At 33.2% G+C, this 14,450-nt stretch overlaps 4 protein-coding genes across 6 annotated transcripts; 1 reads left to right on the top strand and 3 right to left on the bottom strand.

The window, feature by feature from the left end:
- LOC109356871 (dr1-associated corepressor-like) lies at positions 356-3,304 on the bottom strand. Of its 2 annotated transcripts, none has more exons than XM_019600476.1 (6): positions 3,067-3,304; positions 2,350-2,422; positions 2,161-2,254; positions 1,712-1,828; positions 1,582-1,642; positions 356-1,163 (listed from the first exon to the last, which is right to left on the bottom strand). In XM_019600476.1, the coding sequence occupies exons 1-6, from the start codon at positions 3,097-3,099 to the stop codon at positions 699-701; spliced, it is 843 nt and encodes a 280-aa protein (XP_019456021.1). In that variant the 5' UTR covers positions 3,100-3,304; the 3' UTR covers positions 356-698. The 2 variants fall into 2 exon arrangements, with proteins under 2 accessions (XP_019456021.1, XP_019456022.1); XM_019600477.1 differs by having other exon boundaries at positions 1,582-1,639.
- LOC109356870 lies at positions 5,908-9,367 on the top strand. 2 transcript variants are annotated; one of them, XM_019600475.1, is made up of 2 exons: positions 5,908-5,925; positions 7,271-9,367. In XM_019600475.1, exon 2 carries the CDS (start codon positions 7,291-7,293, stop codon positions 9,214-9,216), a length of 1,926 nt encoding a protein of 641 aa, XP_019456020.1. In that variant the 5' UTR covers positions 5,908-5,925; positions 7,271-7,290; the 3' UTR covers positions 9,217-9,367. The 2 variants fall into 2 exon arrangements, with proteins under 2 accessions (XP_019456020.1, XP_019456019.1); XM_019600474.1 differs by lacking the exon at positions 5,908-5,925 and adding an exon at positions 5,952-6,054.
- On the bottom strand, positions 10,342-12,476 carry LOC109357449 (elongation factor 1-beta 2-like). Its single transcript, XM_019601414.1, has 6 exons — positions 12,272-12,476; positions 12,049-12,165; positions 11,880-11,952; positions 11,522-11,639; positions 10,810-10,923; positions 10,342-10,696 (listed from the first exon to the last, which is right to left on the bottom strand). Exons 1-6 carry the CDS (start codon positions 12,430-12,432, stop codon positions 10,533-10,535), a joined length of 747 nt encoding a protein of 248 aa, XP_019456959.1. The 5' UTR covers positions 12,433-12,476; the 3' UTR covers positions 10,342-10,532.
- On the bottom strand, positions 13,294-14,140 carry LOC109356347 (pescadillo homolog). The gene has a single exon (XM_019599668.1). The coding sequence runs from the start codon at positions 13,795-13,797 to the stop codon at positions 13,294-13,296; it is 504 nt and encodes a 167-aa protein (XP_019455213.1). The 5' UTR covers positions 13,798-14,140.

Raw genomic sequence — 14,450 nt, 5'->3', positions numbered from 1 at the left:
AGATCTTTGAGCACTAGATCAAATAATGAATGGTTATCAACAAGGCGTTGGTCTAGTGGTGTAAGGCCCCACTGGATCCCCAAGGTCAAGGGTTTAATTCCTGAGAGCGACACTTGTTGGGAGCAGCAGCCAAGAACCCCGAAAGGGATTAGTTCCTTACCCAAAAAGGTGAGAGGATACCCTTGGTAGTACCAAAAATAATGAGTGGTTACACCCTCACTTTAGAGGAGCTTGACCTGCATTGCAGATGTACTCTCAAATCAAAGCTAATAATACAACCAACTTGTCACAACCACAAGATTCCTAGCCCAGACAAATGAAAGTAATCAAAAGTTTCAAGGATCTTGCAAAAGAATTGCAGAACTAAATGAACAACTGCATTTAATGGTAAAATAAGAATATAAATAAAGTACTTGTAAAAGCATTGCCTAAGGGAGGCATCCTAATTAAAATGCCTACCATAGGCAATGCCTTACATAAAGGACTAGAACCTCTTAAATTACAGTAGCTTCAATATTTCTAAATGGAACATTATCTCTACTTTTAGCCTGAACTATGGTAGTAAGACTAAGTTTTATCAACTAATCATCTGTTCATACTTCATAACATTAGTCCTTACTCCTAAATACTCTACCCTGATTCTCCACCGAACTTACAAATATGAGAAATCATAACTAAACCGATCTTGATTGACCTACCTACATTTCTTCATCATAATCCTCCATATCTTCATCAACATTTCTATTTAAGTTTGCTAGTTGTATGGGATCAATGGCAATTTTTTCCATATCAGACAATGACCATCCAGGGTATTCCTCATGCTTCTCTTCTGACATTGATTTCACAGGCGAACTAGATGGGACTGGAGTAGGTACATCTAATGAATCCATGTTCTCGTCTGGTTCCATATTTAAATCAAAATTCCGAATGCAAGTTTCAGCCGGTTTGCTAACTGCAAAACTTTGCTTAACTTCTTCAGGGTCTGGCACGTTTTCCAGGCTTTCATTGCTTCGAGTGTGCTTGTCATTTTGGTGCAACATATCAGAATCATCTTCAACCTTGACGTGTGAAGCCATCTCTTGATCTGCTGTTCTACTTCCTCGGCCACGACCCCTACCTCTGCCCCTACCCCTTCCTCTGCCACTAGTATGACCAGGCTCTGGCTGCACAAATTATTTTTAAAAAAAAATCAACATCAAGTAGTTGTCTGGTTCTTTATAGTACCATACCAATCAACTAGCAATTCCACATTAAGTGACCGTGCTGATTATACAGTATGTTCAATTACAATAGTTTTTACCAAGTGTTTTCAGAAAACCAAATAGTTTTGATTCTTCATTTAGTGAGGTTTAAGTTAAAAGGGGATTAGTTTTACAGATTATACAAGATAGGTACTTTCATTCACAACAAGTTACAACTTATCAGTGAAACTTATCTAATGAGTGAAAGTGAAGTTTTTTTACCGCCGAACATCATAAACTTAAAAGAGACATGCAAAGTGATTGCAGTGTTCACAGATAGTCACTTAGCAATAGATTTAATTATACAATAAAAAACTTCAAGTAACTACTGATATATTACCATTTTACTTTTCTTTTGCTCTTCGTCACTGTCATTGTCACCGTCTTCAGCAACTTTCCTAATACAAAATAGACAAAATTCAGCATACAAACATTTCCCATGTAACAAGAAAATAAACCAAGGCACAAACCTCCTCTTGGTAACAGCACGATCGTCACCAGGTGCAGCAGAGCCGCCTAAATCAGGAACCTTGCTGACAATGTCTTTCAGAAAATCAAAGACATTAAAGGTTTGTACACACTGCTTCCTGAAAAATCAAGGATACAAGTAACTCAACCTATTAGAAACTAAAGGAAACATTAGAACAAACAGCACATGTTCTCCAGAAGATGTCGAGTAATAGGAGGAAAAGGAGAGTTTAATCCAGTACATTATTGAATTGTAAGTCTATAGAAGAATGCTAAGAGATGATGAGACTAAGTCACTGAAAAATATCATCAGAAGAACGTGGATGATTCTGATATAACTAACTTGAAATAAATACAATTTTTACAGGAAACTTGCAGGGTATAGCTAATTTTACAGGCTTGAAATAAACACAATTTTTAGTCCAAAAAAACTAAAAGGAACTTCGCTTACAAATGGAAAGCATTCATGGTCTTTGCACCTTTCCTCACAGTTATATCGTATGTTCGATCACATAAATCTTGCAGAAATAGCTCTAATGCTTTAGCTACAAACACAAAAACACACATCGTCGTAAATTGGAGATATTAATAAATCTCCAAAACCATGTAAAAACTATAGTATGCATAAAGGACTACTTACAAACTAGAAGAGGCACAGCCATTGCAATCTTCCCTACATCCTCGTCCGCTTGCATAATTTTCTTAATCCTAGACTGTCAATATCAATTCAATCGGATTACATACTCGCCATTTTTTGAGGGAGCGCACTCATGGATAATACTACATATAAACATCAAGATCATGGACAGAAATTTTGGAGGAATATACAACCCTCCTCGCACTACACGACACACTGACCCTGTTTCGAATACAAAAAACATGACCTAAAATTCGATAATTGATATTCAACTGTTTCTTCCTTTTCATCTGGAATAAATTGTCAATAACATCTATGTGCATAGTTCTTAAAACAATACTTTACCAGCATGAGGGTTATCTAAAGCCTACAAACCCTTGCCAATGAATGCCCAAGTAACACAATAAACCAAGACAAACCAATCATATCCAAATTTAATCAAATCCTACCCAGAAAGTTAAGCCACATGTACTTCCAAACCAGAATAGAATATGCATTAACAAAGTCAAATATATACTATATCAAACAATTCTAGAGCCTAGTGCCAATAAAAAAAGAAATTTGCACTATAGAACATAAATAACATAAATTCCAAAACCAAGAGAAACTCATGTCCCATGTGAATGAAACAAAGAGAAACCTAATATATGAATACATATTAACAAACACAAATAAGTCAAAATGAAAAATAAGGAAAAATGAGAAGATTAAAGAACTTACAGCAGGGAAACGAGTATCTAGTTTCTTCCTCATGTTGTAAAAAAACAAGAGAACACAAAAAGGTTGGAGAAGAAGAGAAAGCAACCCCAACTTAGTTTTTATAAAGAAAGAGAAAAGGATGAAGAAGGGAAGTGGTAAAGTTTTGTTTTTTTGTTGTTGGTTTGAGTCACCCCTCTTCCCTGAGGCCTGAACCGCTATTTTAGGACCCTCTCCTACGTTGTCTTTTGAAAAAAAATGAAACCTCTTATGTTTGTTGACCACTCCTTTCCACATATATATGCTCAACAAAATTTAATCTTTACTAATACAAACATATAGTAGTTTTGGGTTTTATCTCATCATATATAATTCGGTACAGGAAAAAGACGTATATATTGACAATTTAAAAGTTTTTTATACTGTTATTATATTATTTTTTATTCATTTTCAATTATCATTGGGTTTTCAAAAAAAAAATTAATACAAATAATTGGTGAAATATTGTTGATTGTGTATACAGTTTTACATTCTCAATCCATACATTTAACACTCATTTATCATCTCCTTATCTCATAATGATATTCATCATCATATCTTAAACTTCTTCTTGGATCTTTTAACATCTTTCTCCACCGTAAATTATTATTGACTTTCAATAAAAGATATACATAAAATATGCATGATAATATACTAACTATATGTACAACTTTTTATATTATTAGTGTATAGATAATATACTTCAACTTTATTCCTTATATTAGTATCTTGGTGCTTATTTTTGGTGAGTAACGATATAGAGTGTAAAATCTATACAATAATAATGTAAAGATTCATACACATATATTCTATCGTTTACCATTTATTTATATTTTTTTTAAAAGTCATCAATAATTAAATATCAATAGTGTAATGATGATGTATAAAATTCATACATTATTAATGCATACATTTTCTCTCAATGATATACCCTGAACTATAATAGTATTAAATATATGCATTGACAGTCTATAGATGTATACACAGTCAGTACATCGTTCACTGTTCATTTGAATTACTTTTTAAAAAGTCAAAGATAATTAAAAATGAATAGTGATGATGCAAGGACAGTATGAAAACTCTTACTCTATTAATGTATACATTTTTTTCTCAAACTATACATGTGTATTTTAGATTTCTAAAATAATAGTACTATTGGAGAAGGATTTATGGGGTTATACATCATTTTCTATTTTTTAGGTTAGGGAAGCAGAAGAGAAGGGTATAAGATGCTATACTGCACTAAATTATTTCTAGGTGGTGATTCTAAAAATTGAATCCTATAGAGCATCCTTATTTTCATTTAGATTTCACAAATTATTTTATAATTTATTACGATTTTTTATAAAATAAAAATAACATTTATTTTTTTCATAATATCAAACACTATTCTTACTATTGTTTGGATCATGCAACCTACCACATTCTTAATCAGACATATATTTTTTCATAAAATAAGAATATCACAAGGGAAAAATAGTAAAAATATTATTATTCAATATTAAGAACAACTATCATAGTTGCTATTATTATTTTCTTTTTGTTGTTATTTAATATATATTTTATTACTTAAATTTAAAATATTTTTATGATTGTAATTTAATTAATATTTTAATTTCATTTAATACAATCTATTTTTATTTCATTTTAATTTTTGGCCACACATTCTACTTTTATTTTTTAATAAACTATTATTCGAGGAACATAATAAATGGGTTAGTGCTCTTCAAAATTGTATTTAAGTTATTTAGTAAATGATATTTAAATGAATTTAATTATAATAAAATAATATTGCATATAACATTTACACCAATCATACGCTACATAAACCTTAAATTTTGAAAATTAAATATTACATGGTGGACACAACTCTCTTAATATAGGTTTTTTTATATATAAAACTCGGAAATCTCATCATAATAAATTCAATTTTATTAATTGAATTATAATTACAATTCTATTATATAGATAAAATAGTATTTAAGGAAAAAACTATAAGAACACTCTAAACTTATGTCTTATGCAAAAAATTATTATGAAATATTTTTTTCCAATTATCCCTTATGGTTCTTAATATTAGATTAATACCAATGACATTTATTATCATGCATTTTATTTTAAATTCAAGTATTAGACAACTATTATTTAATTATATTATTATTATATATATACTAATATTACTCATGCATTAACTATTTTTAGCACTTAAATTTACTTATTATTTACTTCTCAATAAATTTTATATTTTGATAGTGATCTCCTTTATGTACCAATGGTGATTAACATGCATTGTTGCATTCCTGATATTGTGAGTTTGGTTACAACAATTTTCTTGTTTATTTATCTACTACTTTATTTATCTATTAATAGTTTAACAATATATTTATTCAAAAACTAATTTCATTAACTAATAAAGTTCAATGAGCGATTAAGAAGAAAAACAATTTATAATAACTAATTACGAAAGAGATAAGGTTTAGAGGACTTTATACCTTTTTCTAATATATTTATATATATTCAATATACAAAATATAATTAAACTATTAGTGTATGTTAGAAAATATATAAAAATATAATTAAAGTATCTTGATTATTTAGAGTTTATTATTGTGATTTAACAAAGTTTAATATCGTTGGACAAGAATTTTTCTGATTTAAAACGGTCCAATCCCTTACTCAATTAAGACTATAAATCAGAATCATTTTCAAGTCTGATTAATGGCCAAACCAATCGGACTGTCTCATCCGGTTATCACAACACTAATTTAGATACTGATACCGAAATTAGATACGATTTGGACAAAGTAAAGAGCATATCCACCCATTGTCATAGACAGGACAAAGGTTTGTCTTCGTTCCATTATTTCTTTTTCTCACTTCTTTTTTTCCAGATCTCTCTCTCTTTCTTCAAAACCCTAATTCTCCCAATTTCACTTTCCCCTTCCAATAACCTATCCTTCTCGATAATCTCAGGTTGCTTCTTCTTCTCCTTCGTTTTCTATTCTCCTTTTTTTCTTTAATTTTTAATCCCAATTGATAAATCGCGTGTTTGCTTCTGGGTTTTGTGAAATCGCCGATTTCAGTTATTATAATTTCGATTATTGCTTTTATTAGAATTATGAATTGGATTGGCGTCGTTGATAGAATGAATATTAGGATTGGGAATTGTGTAAGAGTGGCAGTGATTCATGCGGTTTTTTAATATTGAATTTATAGCTTTCTTAGTTTTGGCACTCATTCGCCATATTTGAAGTGGAAAATTTCGTTGTATTGATACACATATCGTATTTTGGGGGAATTTGATACCATGGTTGGCTCTCAAAAATTGATTTCTCAAATTTGCTCAAGACCAGTGGTGCTTTATCTATATTATTTTTCGTAGTTTTAAATCTCAACATTAGTGATCAGTGTATGCTTGACTGAAGCACTGTACTCATGTGTGAACACAGTACGTTCCTTTCTGGTTTATGTGATACTTGCACTATCAGTGTCATATTCTTAATAACCGCTTAGATAATTATCAACTTGTGTTGAGCATCCTTCTGGTCAAATTCAAGTGAAACATTCTCGATTTCAATGGTCTTCTACGTCCATGTGTTTCTCGAGAGATCAGAGATGTCTAATTCATTTGTTTCCACATAGGTTATGTGTAATTGTATAAATACCCAATTCTCATTAAAATGACCTGGGATTGCCATGCACATAAATAAGTTATAAAATACTTTTAGTGTATTAAAGCATAGAAGGACAGCAATTTGTACCCATATTCCCACGGTTCCTTCACTTCCCTTCTTCCTGGATGTTTTCATCTATGGAAACCTTATTTTAACAGGAATGACAATCCATTTTGCCTTTTGTGCTTTTTTTTTAATGTGGACTTAATGGTTTGGCTTATGGGCTTCCTTTTCCATTTTCATTGGCTTGAATAATTACAAGTTTCTTTGATCTAATAAATGCTTGATTGCTTGCTGAAAAATCCACACACACATGTGGTGTTATTGATGCATACAGTTTCTTTTCCTTTTTTTCTACACATGTTAACCAGATGTTATTTGGTGAATATGAGATTGTCTTTGACTTTATTGATGCGTACTGTCGTGACCTGGATTGTGTTCACACATGTAAACTGCTGATTTGGTAATCAATTAGAAAAAAATGTATCGTAATTTACTTTCTTTGAATGTTGTAGGACCCTTGCCTTTTAAGGAGATGTCTCCTGCGTCCCAGTCCAAGCCCAAAGACAAAAGGGCAAGCAAGGAAGCTCAGAAGGCTTCTGCAAAGCCTGCAGTTTCTGGTAACACAGTAGCTGGTATTCCAGCAAGTGCATACAACCCTTTATTAGGAACATTCCATAATCTGGAAATGTCAGCATCTTCTACTACCCCATCAATACATTCTGATCGTCGGTTTTGGAACATAGATGAAACAGATGAACATCCTGCCGGCTCAGTGGTTGCTGGTATTGAGTATGATTCTGTTTCTAATAATGACAGCTGTTCTGGTGAGTCTGAAGATCATAAAGAGAAAACTTCTAATACTCCCGTTCGACTGGATTCAGTACCAGGTACTGATAATGACAAGCGAGAGAAAATCCGCCAGAAGAATGAGAAAAAACATCAACGCCAGAAGGAAAGGCGAGCACAAGAGTTACATGAGCGTTGCAATGGTTTTCTTATGTCAAGGAAACTTGAGGCACTTGCTCAACAGCTTGTGGCAATGGGAATTCCTCATGAACGGGCAACAATGGCGCTGATACTGAACAAAGGTAGGGTGGAGCAGTCAGTAGCATGGCTGTTTGAAGCTGGTGAAGATGATAGTCACAAGCATAAAAGCGTAGGTAGCGAAAATTTGAAAATTGACATATCAGAAGAACTTGCTAGGGTTGCTGACATGGAAATTAGGTATGGTTGTTCAAAACAGGAGGTTGAAAAAGTGATTGTTGCCTGTAATGGCGATCTTGATAAGGCTGCAGAGAGCTTGAGAGAAATAAAGCAGGGTCCACTGTTGGCTCCACCAAAGCCTGAGGAAATTGGTGATCCTCTTACCGTTAACAATGCTAAGCAGTCAGGAGTTGCAAGTCAGAGGCCACTTACAAAACCTGCTCCTTCTCCAAATCATCATAAAAATGATGAAAAGGAGTTTAACTATGCAAAGGAAGCAGTGGCGATTGGAGTATCTCCTGAACCCAGCAATAGAAATATACAGGCTCTAAAGAGAACCCAACCCAAGTTTGAATGGGTAAAGCCCCAACAAGCTACCATACCATCTGACAAAAGGGGGTCAAATGCAGGATCTAGTCTGTCTGTCTCTTTGGCACCACCTTTGCAGATGTCGCCCCAACCTTCTAAGATTGAAGCTCGTCATTATATGGCTGTTGGGGGTGATTATAAGAACCTTCAACCCGGTGCATCTAGGGAACCGGTATTTGTGATGCAGCGGCCTCAAACTGTAAATGTAAAGCAGGTTCCAGCCACAAGCATGAGTTCATCCAACTGGTATCCGACTAACAATGTAGAAGCTATGAGATCAAATGCCTTTGTATCTCACACTCCTGCCCTTGGAAACCTCAGTCAAAACTATCCCAGTTCCAATCAGATATACCACCAACTTCAGTATCAACCTCAACAGTTTGTTTCCCACAGCAGTTATTCAGTTGATCCCCAAGCAACCAGCCGAGCTAAGATCATGTGGAATAGGAATGGTGCATCTCCAACGCTTGCTGCTGCTGCATCTCTAGGACTCTTTTCTGGGCTAGGATCAGCAGCCACGTCAGGGGCATCTTCCCCTGTAGATTGGAGTACAGGTGGGTCAATGCATTTCGATTATACCAACATAGACTGGTCTGTGCGTAGAAGTATATCTCCACCAAGGTCAAAAGCTTCATGGCTAGGAGTTGCACCTTTGTCCAAGAGTACTGCTCAATTGTATGGCTCAAATGCTTCTGGGGTGGTTGCTCAACCGCCATTCAGATCAGTGCCCTCAAATGGGGGAATGGGTTCCATGTCTGGTTTGCAAGATGGTGGTGTACCTTCTGCAGAAACAGCACCTGTCGGTTCTCGGGAGTGGAGATCTCCATTTGAAGGAAAAGATCTTTTCAGTTTACCAAGACAGTTTGTTTACTCCCCTTCTCTTTAGAATGAGGGGAGATAAGGTGAATGAATAAAATGAAAGAAAAACCCGGAAATGTATGTGGATTTGATGATGGTTTTTATGATTATACAGTTGTTGAAATGGTGGCAAGCTTTCAGTGAAAGGTATAAGCATACAAGAATACTTTGCATCCTTCTTTAACAATTGCGTTCACATGCATTACACATATACTCGCATGCTTTTGACAAGCGCACACTTCCTTAGAGGATTGCTGCAGCCACACAAGTAATTACACCACAAACTGTGCAGACCATGAGATCGCGGGTCGGCACTGTTTGTGGTTTTGTGGCTGCAATACAACATTTTATATTGGATTAATCAATAACAAAGGCTGATATTACAAGGACTTAAAAAAGTTTGTAAAAAAGTGCTTCTTTAAAAAATTGTAAATAAGAATTAGGTTAGCATTTCTGAAGTGGAAGCTGTTTTTTGCTATACATCCACCACAATAAAAATATGTTTTAACGTGATTTAATCTTTGGTTTGATTTGAAGTATATAAAATGTTATAGGTGGAGACAGTTTCATTGATTGACCACAAACTGATAACAAAATTTAGGCAAAGAGTGCATCGTCTATAGTTACAATGGTTTTACAGAATTATGGTATTGAAGAGCTAATTATGTACACCTCAATTGCAGTCCAGAAGACTTCATATTTCCAAAGCATCAGAAACAATAACCCAAAGATAATAATATAAAATTGCAGTTATCTAATGATTCATGTATAATAACATGTGAAAGCTTCAAAGAGATTCAACTCTACAAGCAAATAGCATGTACAGAGATTTTACAAGCATTATTAGGCATCCACTTATTTATCCAGAAGAAATGCAGTTTTTAGTAATCAAAGTGTCATCTACAATAACTTACTCCATCATGCTGTATCTCCAACATGCATACTTTTATTAATGCAGAAAAAGAATGCATATATTTAATGGTTGAAGTTTATCATAAAAATGTGCTCCCCACAAAACCAAACATATTCAGTAAGGAGTTTCTTATATATATAATATTTGGGGAAAAAAAGATAATGAAAAGGTGAAGCATTTAACAGAAGCTAGAATTAATATCAAAACATCAACAAAGGATGTGGCACCTGCCAAGGAGAGTGAATATGAAAATATATTGTTCGATTACTTCAAACAGTTTTATAAGAGTAACATTTGAAGTTACACTAAAACATAGGTACTTTATATCCTCTTATACATCTCACAGAAAAAACTAAACCATCATTCAAAACAGATCAAACATGATCATAAGACAAATCAGCCGCTTCAAAATGGCTCAAGCTAAAGAAAACTTAGATTTTGTTGAATGCAACGATGTCACAGCTTTGGATGTACTCGTTGGCTGGCTCAACTGTCAGACGTTCTTCAATGAGAGTGTCCACAGATACAAGGTCATCAACAATTGTCATCATTATCTGCAGCTTCTTGATCCCGTATCCAACAGCAACCAGTTTCGCTGCATCAATTGCAACAAAACATTTTTATTCACATCATAATTTATACAAGGTACTGAGGTAGTAAAGTACATCAAATATGCACAAGAAAATGTTTCTGAAAATTTTAGCATACATGCTCCCCACAGTAGACCAGGCAACTCAATGCTGCGAACAGTCTCTTCTAGCTTCTTCATGTCGGTCTCGTCATCCCAAGGCTTCACATCAAGCAGAACAGAAGACTTACCACCTGTGAAATGTGAATTGTTGACACTTTAGAGTTTAGATCCACTTTTTAATCAGTAAAATACGATAAAAGGCGTAGAAAATTTAACATGCATGTGCTCCCAAAATGTGAATTGTTTAGCAGGCAGACAATACAATGGAACAAGGTTTGATATGTTCTCTTTGGTTCTACCTGTTTAGTGCATCATTTTTTAACCTTCTTTTCTGTTCTACTTATGAAACTAATGAAACTGTGCCGAAAATAATTATGTGTTTAGTTCGTCCTATTTCTGATAGGTATCAATTTTTATCTACAATTCTACCAACAAAAACAAAGCCTTTATCCCACTAGGTGGGATCAACTACTTGGATTGAACGATCCCATAATGCTCTATCATAAATCATGATCATTGACATAACATTGAACTTCAAGTCATTATTTATAACTTCCCTATGGTTTTTCTTGGTCTCTAAACTCAACGAGAACAAATTCTACATCAGAATAAATTTAAGTTTGGATTAAACAAATTCAAGGACAGCTTTTGTCGATAATATATTTAACTTCCCTATGGGAAATGTTTGATTTAAAACAAACTACATTCAAGACTTAAAGGAAATCTTACTTTCTTTCTTTTTGGCAGGCTTTTTAGCAGCCTCCCTTTCCTCAGCTGCCTTCTTCTCTTCCTCTGTCTCATCACCAAAGAGATCAAGATCATCATCATCTTCTGTTGCAGGAGCATCCTGGAAAATTCCAAATAACTCAAATGGTTAAAATTCATATTATTAAATTATCTGAAAAAACCTTTATTTTACAATTATTAACTATTGGTAAATTGCATCATAACTATTGTCCATCAGAGGCTCCCTAGGTCTGGAATTCTGATAACAACCATTTTATCTCAAACTCAATTGTGATCAGAACACTAAATTATAAAAAAATAACAAATTTTTTATAAAAAAAAAGTTAAGGCAGATATATACCGCTTTGGCCGGTGCAGCTTCAACTGGGGCAGATTTGCCACTGAATTTCACCCCTTGAGCAGTCCCAGGGAAGCTATTCATATTTATAAAAAAAAAAACATTTTTAAAAAAAAAACATACTTTAACATAACAAGATCTATTTGAAGATAAGGGAATAAGGAACACAAACCTTAGAGCAAGATGGGAAGAGACAACCTCGTACCACGTGGCAACATGGGGAAAAGATTCTGATGGCTTCTCCAAAACAGAACCATACACTTTGATGTCATCCTTTGTCAATTCATCCCTAACCCCAGATACATATTCGATCACCCAAATCTCAGAAACACTTAAAAAAGTAATCTTTAAAAGAAAAAAAGGAAGATGAATTGAAATTAGGAAGTGGGTGTTACCCAGAAATATAGGTCTTGCCAGAAAGGAATTCTTCAAGGGATTTGAGACCGGACTCAGTGTGTAGATCTGAGAAGGTAGCAGCCATTTCTACTTTTTGGGTACTGAAGTGAGAGAAAGCGGCTTTGCAATTGTTATTGGGATTTATATTTATATGATGCATAAACCCTAAATCACAACCTTAAACACATTTGTATGAAAAATAATAATAATTAAGGACCAACAAGGGGGGTACATCATAAATTATAAGATTAATATTGCATTTTTGAAGTAAGTAACAATAATAAGAACTATATTTGGTGATTTTTAAAATATCATTTTTGAGAAAATTCACATGGATTGAATAACTTTAGTTGATGGTTTGTAATAATTATAATTATCATGGGAATTATTGGCACTCATTTTTTTTCTCCACTCAAATAATGAATTTATAGTGTTGAAATGAGAACATTTTTTTGTAAATATAGTAATTAATACAGTTATAATTTGAATTAGATTTTATAAAAATATAAAAATAAAATTCTTAAAATGATCCTATAAAAAACTATAAATCACATATTTTTTAATAATAAGTCATCTATTTTTTAATAAGTTACAAGTTTAGTGGAAAGAGTTAAAACTCTATAAACGTTTTTTCATCCACAATCCTTGTATTGGCTCAAGTGTTATGTTTGTTTTTCCTTATATAAAATTTAGGTTTGAGTCTTACTCATGGAAAAACCTCTATTAAGAAAATTAACCACATTATAATCGGAAAATTCCTCATTACAATTTCATTATTCAAGTGGAAAATGTATATACCAATAACAATTTAACTATATTTCTTAAAGTTTACATCCTGAATATATTTAGTCTGAATTATAATTTGTTATCATAAATTATGTCTTAAATTTTGTCTCACATCAATGATTTGGAACATCATCTCAAATAACAATTCTAATAATAACTAAAAAAAAGTTCGATTACTGAAAGTGATATTTGTTAAGAAAGAGAATTACTCGTGCCGAAAGATTAGTTGAATAACTTACTTGGAAGTTGCATGCATAGCACTCTTCTTCTGATCTTCCAAAACCTTAATCCTCTCCTCAAGTTCATCCCTTTTATATTCCCACTTTCTGAGTTTAGTCCTAAGCTCAGCCTTAGCATAAATATCATCACCCCATTTTCTCTTCAACTCTCTCAGCTTCCAATTTTCACTTTCTAATTCACGGTTCCTCTTCACAAACTCTGCAACATTATTTTTATCCATGTTCTTCAATTTCTTGAATATCCTTGCATAACACTCCTCTACCTTTTCCCATTCTATACACTGTTCTTCAATCTTCTCTAGTTCCTCTTGGACTTGAATCTTATGCTTCATCCCCACCTTAATCTTCTCTTGTAGTGAAGCAATCTTTGAATCTATTATGTCCAATGGAACCTCTTCTTCATCATCATCATCATCATCATCATCACTTTCAACACAAAATGCAGCAAGTAATATTGAAACGCGCTCAGAAATGCTTCTGTTTGGGTTTGTTCTGTCCATGAGAAGGTAGCACAAAACTGAAGTGGGTTTGGGTAAAGTTTCTTACTTTGCCAATGTGGGTGAGAGGAAAAAGAGGAAGATGAAGAGAAGAGAGGTTATAAGAGGGAGTTATAGTTATAGTTACAGACAGCTATGAGAAAAGTAGTTAGTTAGTTTGTGAACACAACAATTAGTTTGAAGTTAAGTTATACAAATGACACTTCCCATTGAGAATTGTCTAGTATACTTTTCGGGAGCACATGTGATGTCATACACTTTGTATCACTCCATGTACCATGAACTTATGATTGGTTAGAAAAATATTTAATAATTAAATTTTAATTTTAGTTTATTTTTTAAATAATTGGAACTAGTCTATTTAAGATGTAGCTATGCAGGCTTTGAAATCAATAAGAAAATAGTATTTTCATTCCTAAATTCTGTTATAATTGTTTCTTGCCAGGGCTTCTTAAACCCTAACAAATGTACCTTGTTAATTATTGTTGTTTTTATCCTAAAACTTTAATGTAAGTGTAGTATAATTGTGAGTAAAAAGAATATTTTATGTTGAGTTTATCTTAAAATTTGAAAGTAAGTATAGTATAATTGTATAATGGAATAGTTTCTCCTCCTTCTTAACATAGTTTGTTTTTTGGTGCAATATACCATGAGAA

The sequence above is a fragment of the Lupinus angustifolius genome, chromosome LG09, assembly GCF_001865875.1.
Source record: "Lupinus angustifolius cultivar Tanjil chromosome LG09, LupAngTanjil_v1.0, whole genome shotgun sequence".
NCBI classification, from domain to species: Eukaryota; Viridiplantae; Streptophyta; class Magnoliopsida; order Fabales; family Fabaceae; genus Lupinus; species Lupinus angustifolius.
This window is presented reverse-complemented; position numbering and strand designations above follow the sequence as displayed.

Coding starts and splice junctions, on each gene's coding strand:
- LOC109357449 (XM_019601414.1), bottom strand. CDS start 12,432: ATGCATCATATAAATATAAATCCCAATAACAATTGCAAAGCCGCTTTC. Junction 12,166..12,271: donor GGCAAGACCTATATTTCTGG/GTAACACCCACT, acceptor ATCTGGGGTTAG/GGATGAATTGACAAAGGATG. Junction 11,953..12,048: donor TCTTCCCATCTTGCTCTAAG/GTTTGTGTTCCT, acceptor AAATATGAATAG/CTTCCCTGGGACTGCTCAAG.
- LOC109356870 (XM_019600475.1), top strand. CDS start 7,291: ATGTCTCCTGCGTCCCAGTCCAAGCCCAAAGACAAAAGGGCAAGCAAG.
- LOC109356871 (XM_019600476.1), bottom strand. CDS start 3,099: ATGAGGAAGAAACTAGATACTCGTTTCCCTGCT. Junction 1,829..2,160: donor ACCATGAATGCTTTCCATTT/GTAAGCGAAGTT, acceptor TTGATTTTTCAG/GAAGCAGTGTGTACAAACCT. Junction 1,643..1,711: donor CGTGCTGTTACCAAGAGGAG/GTTTGTGCCTTG, acceptor TCTATTTTGTAT/TAGGAAAGTTGCTGAAGACG.
- LOC109356347 (XM_019599668.1), bottom strand. CDS start 13,797: ATGGACAGAACAAACCCAAACAGAAGCATTTCTGAGCGCGTTTCAATA.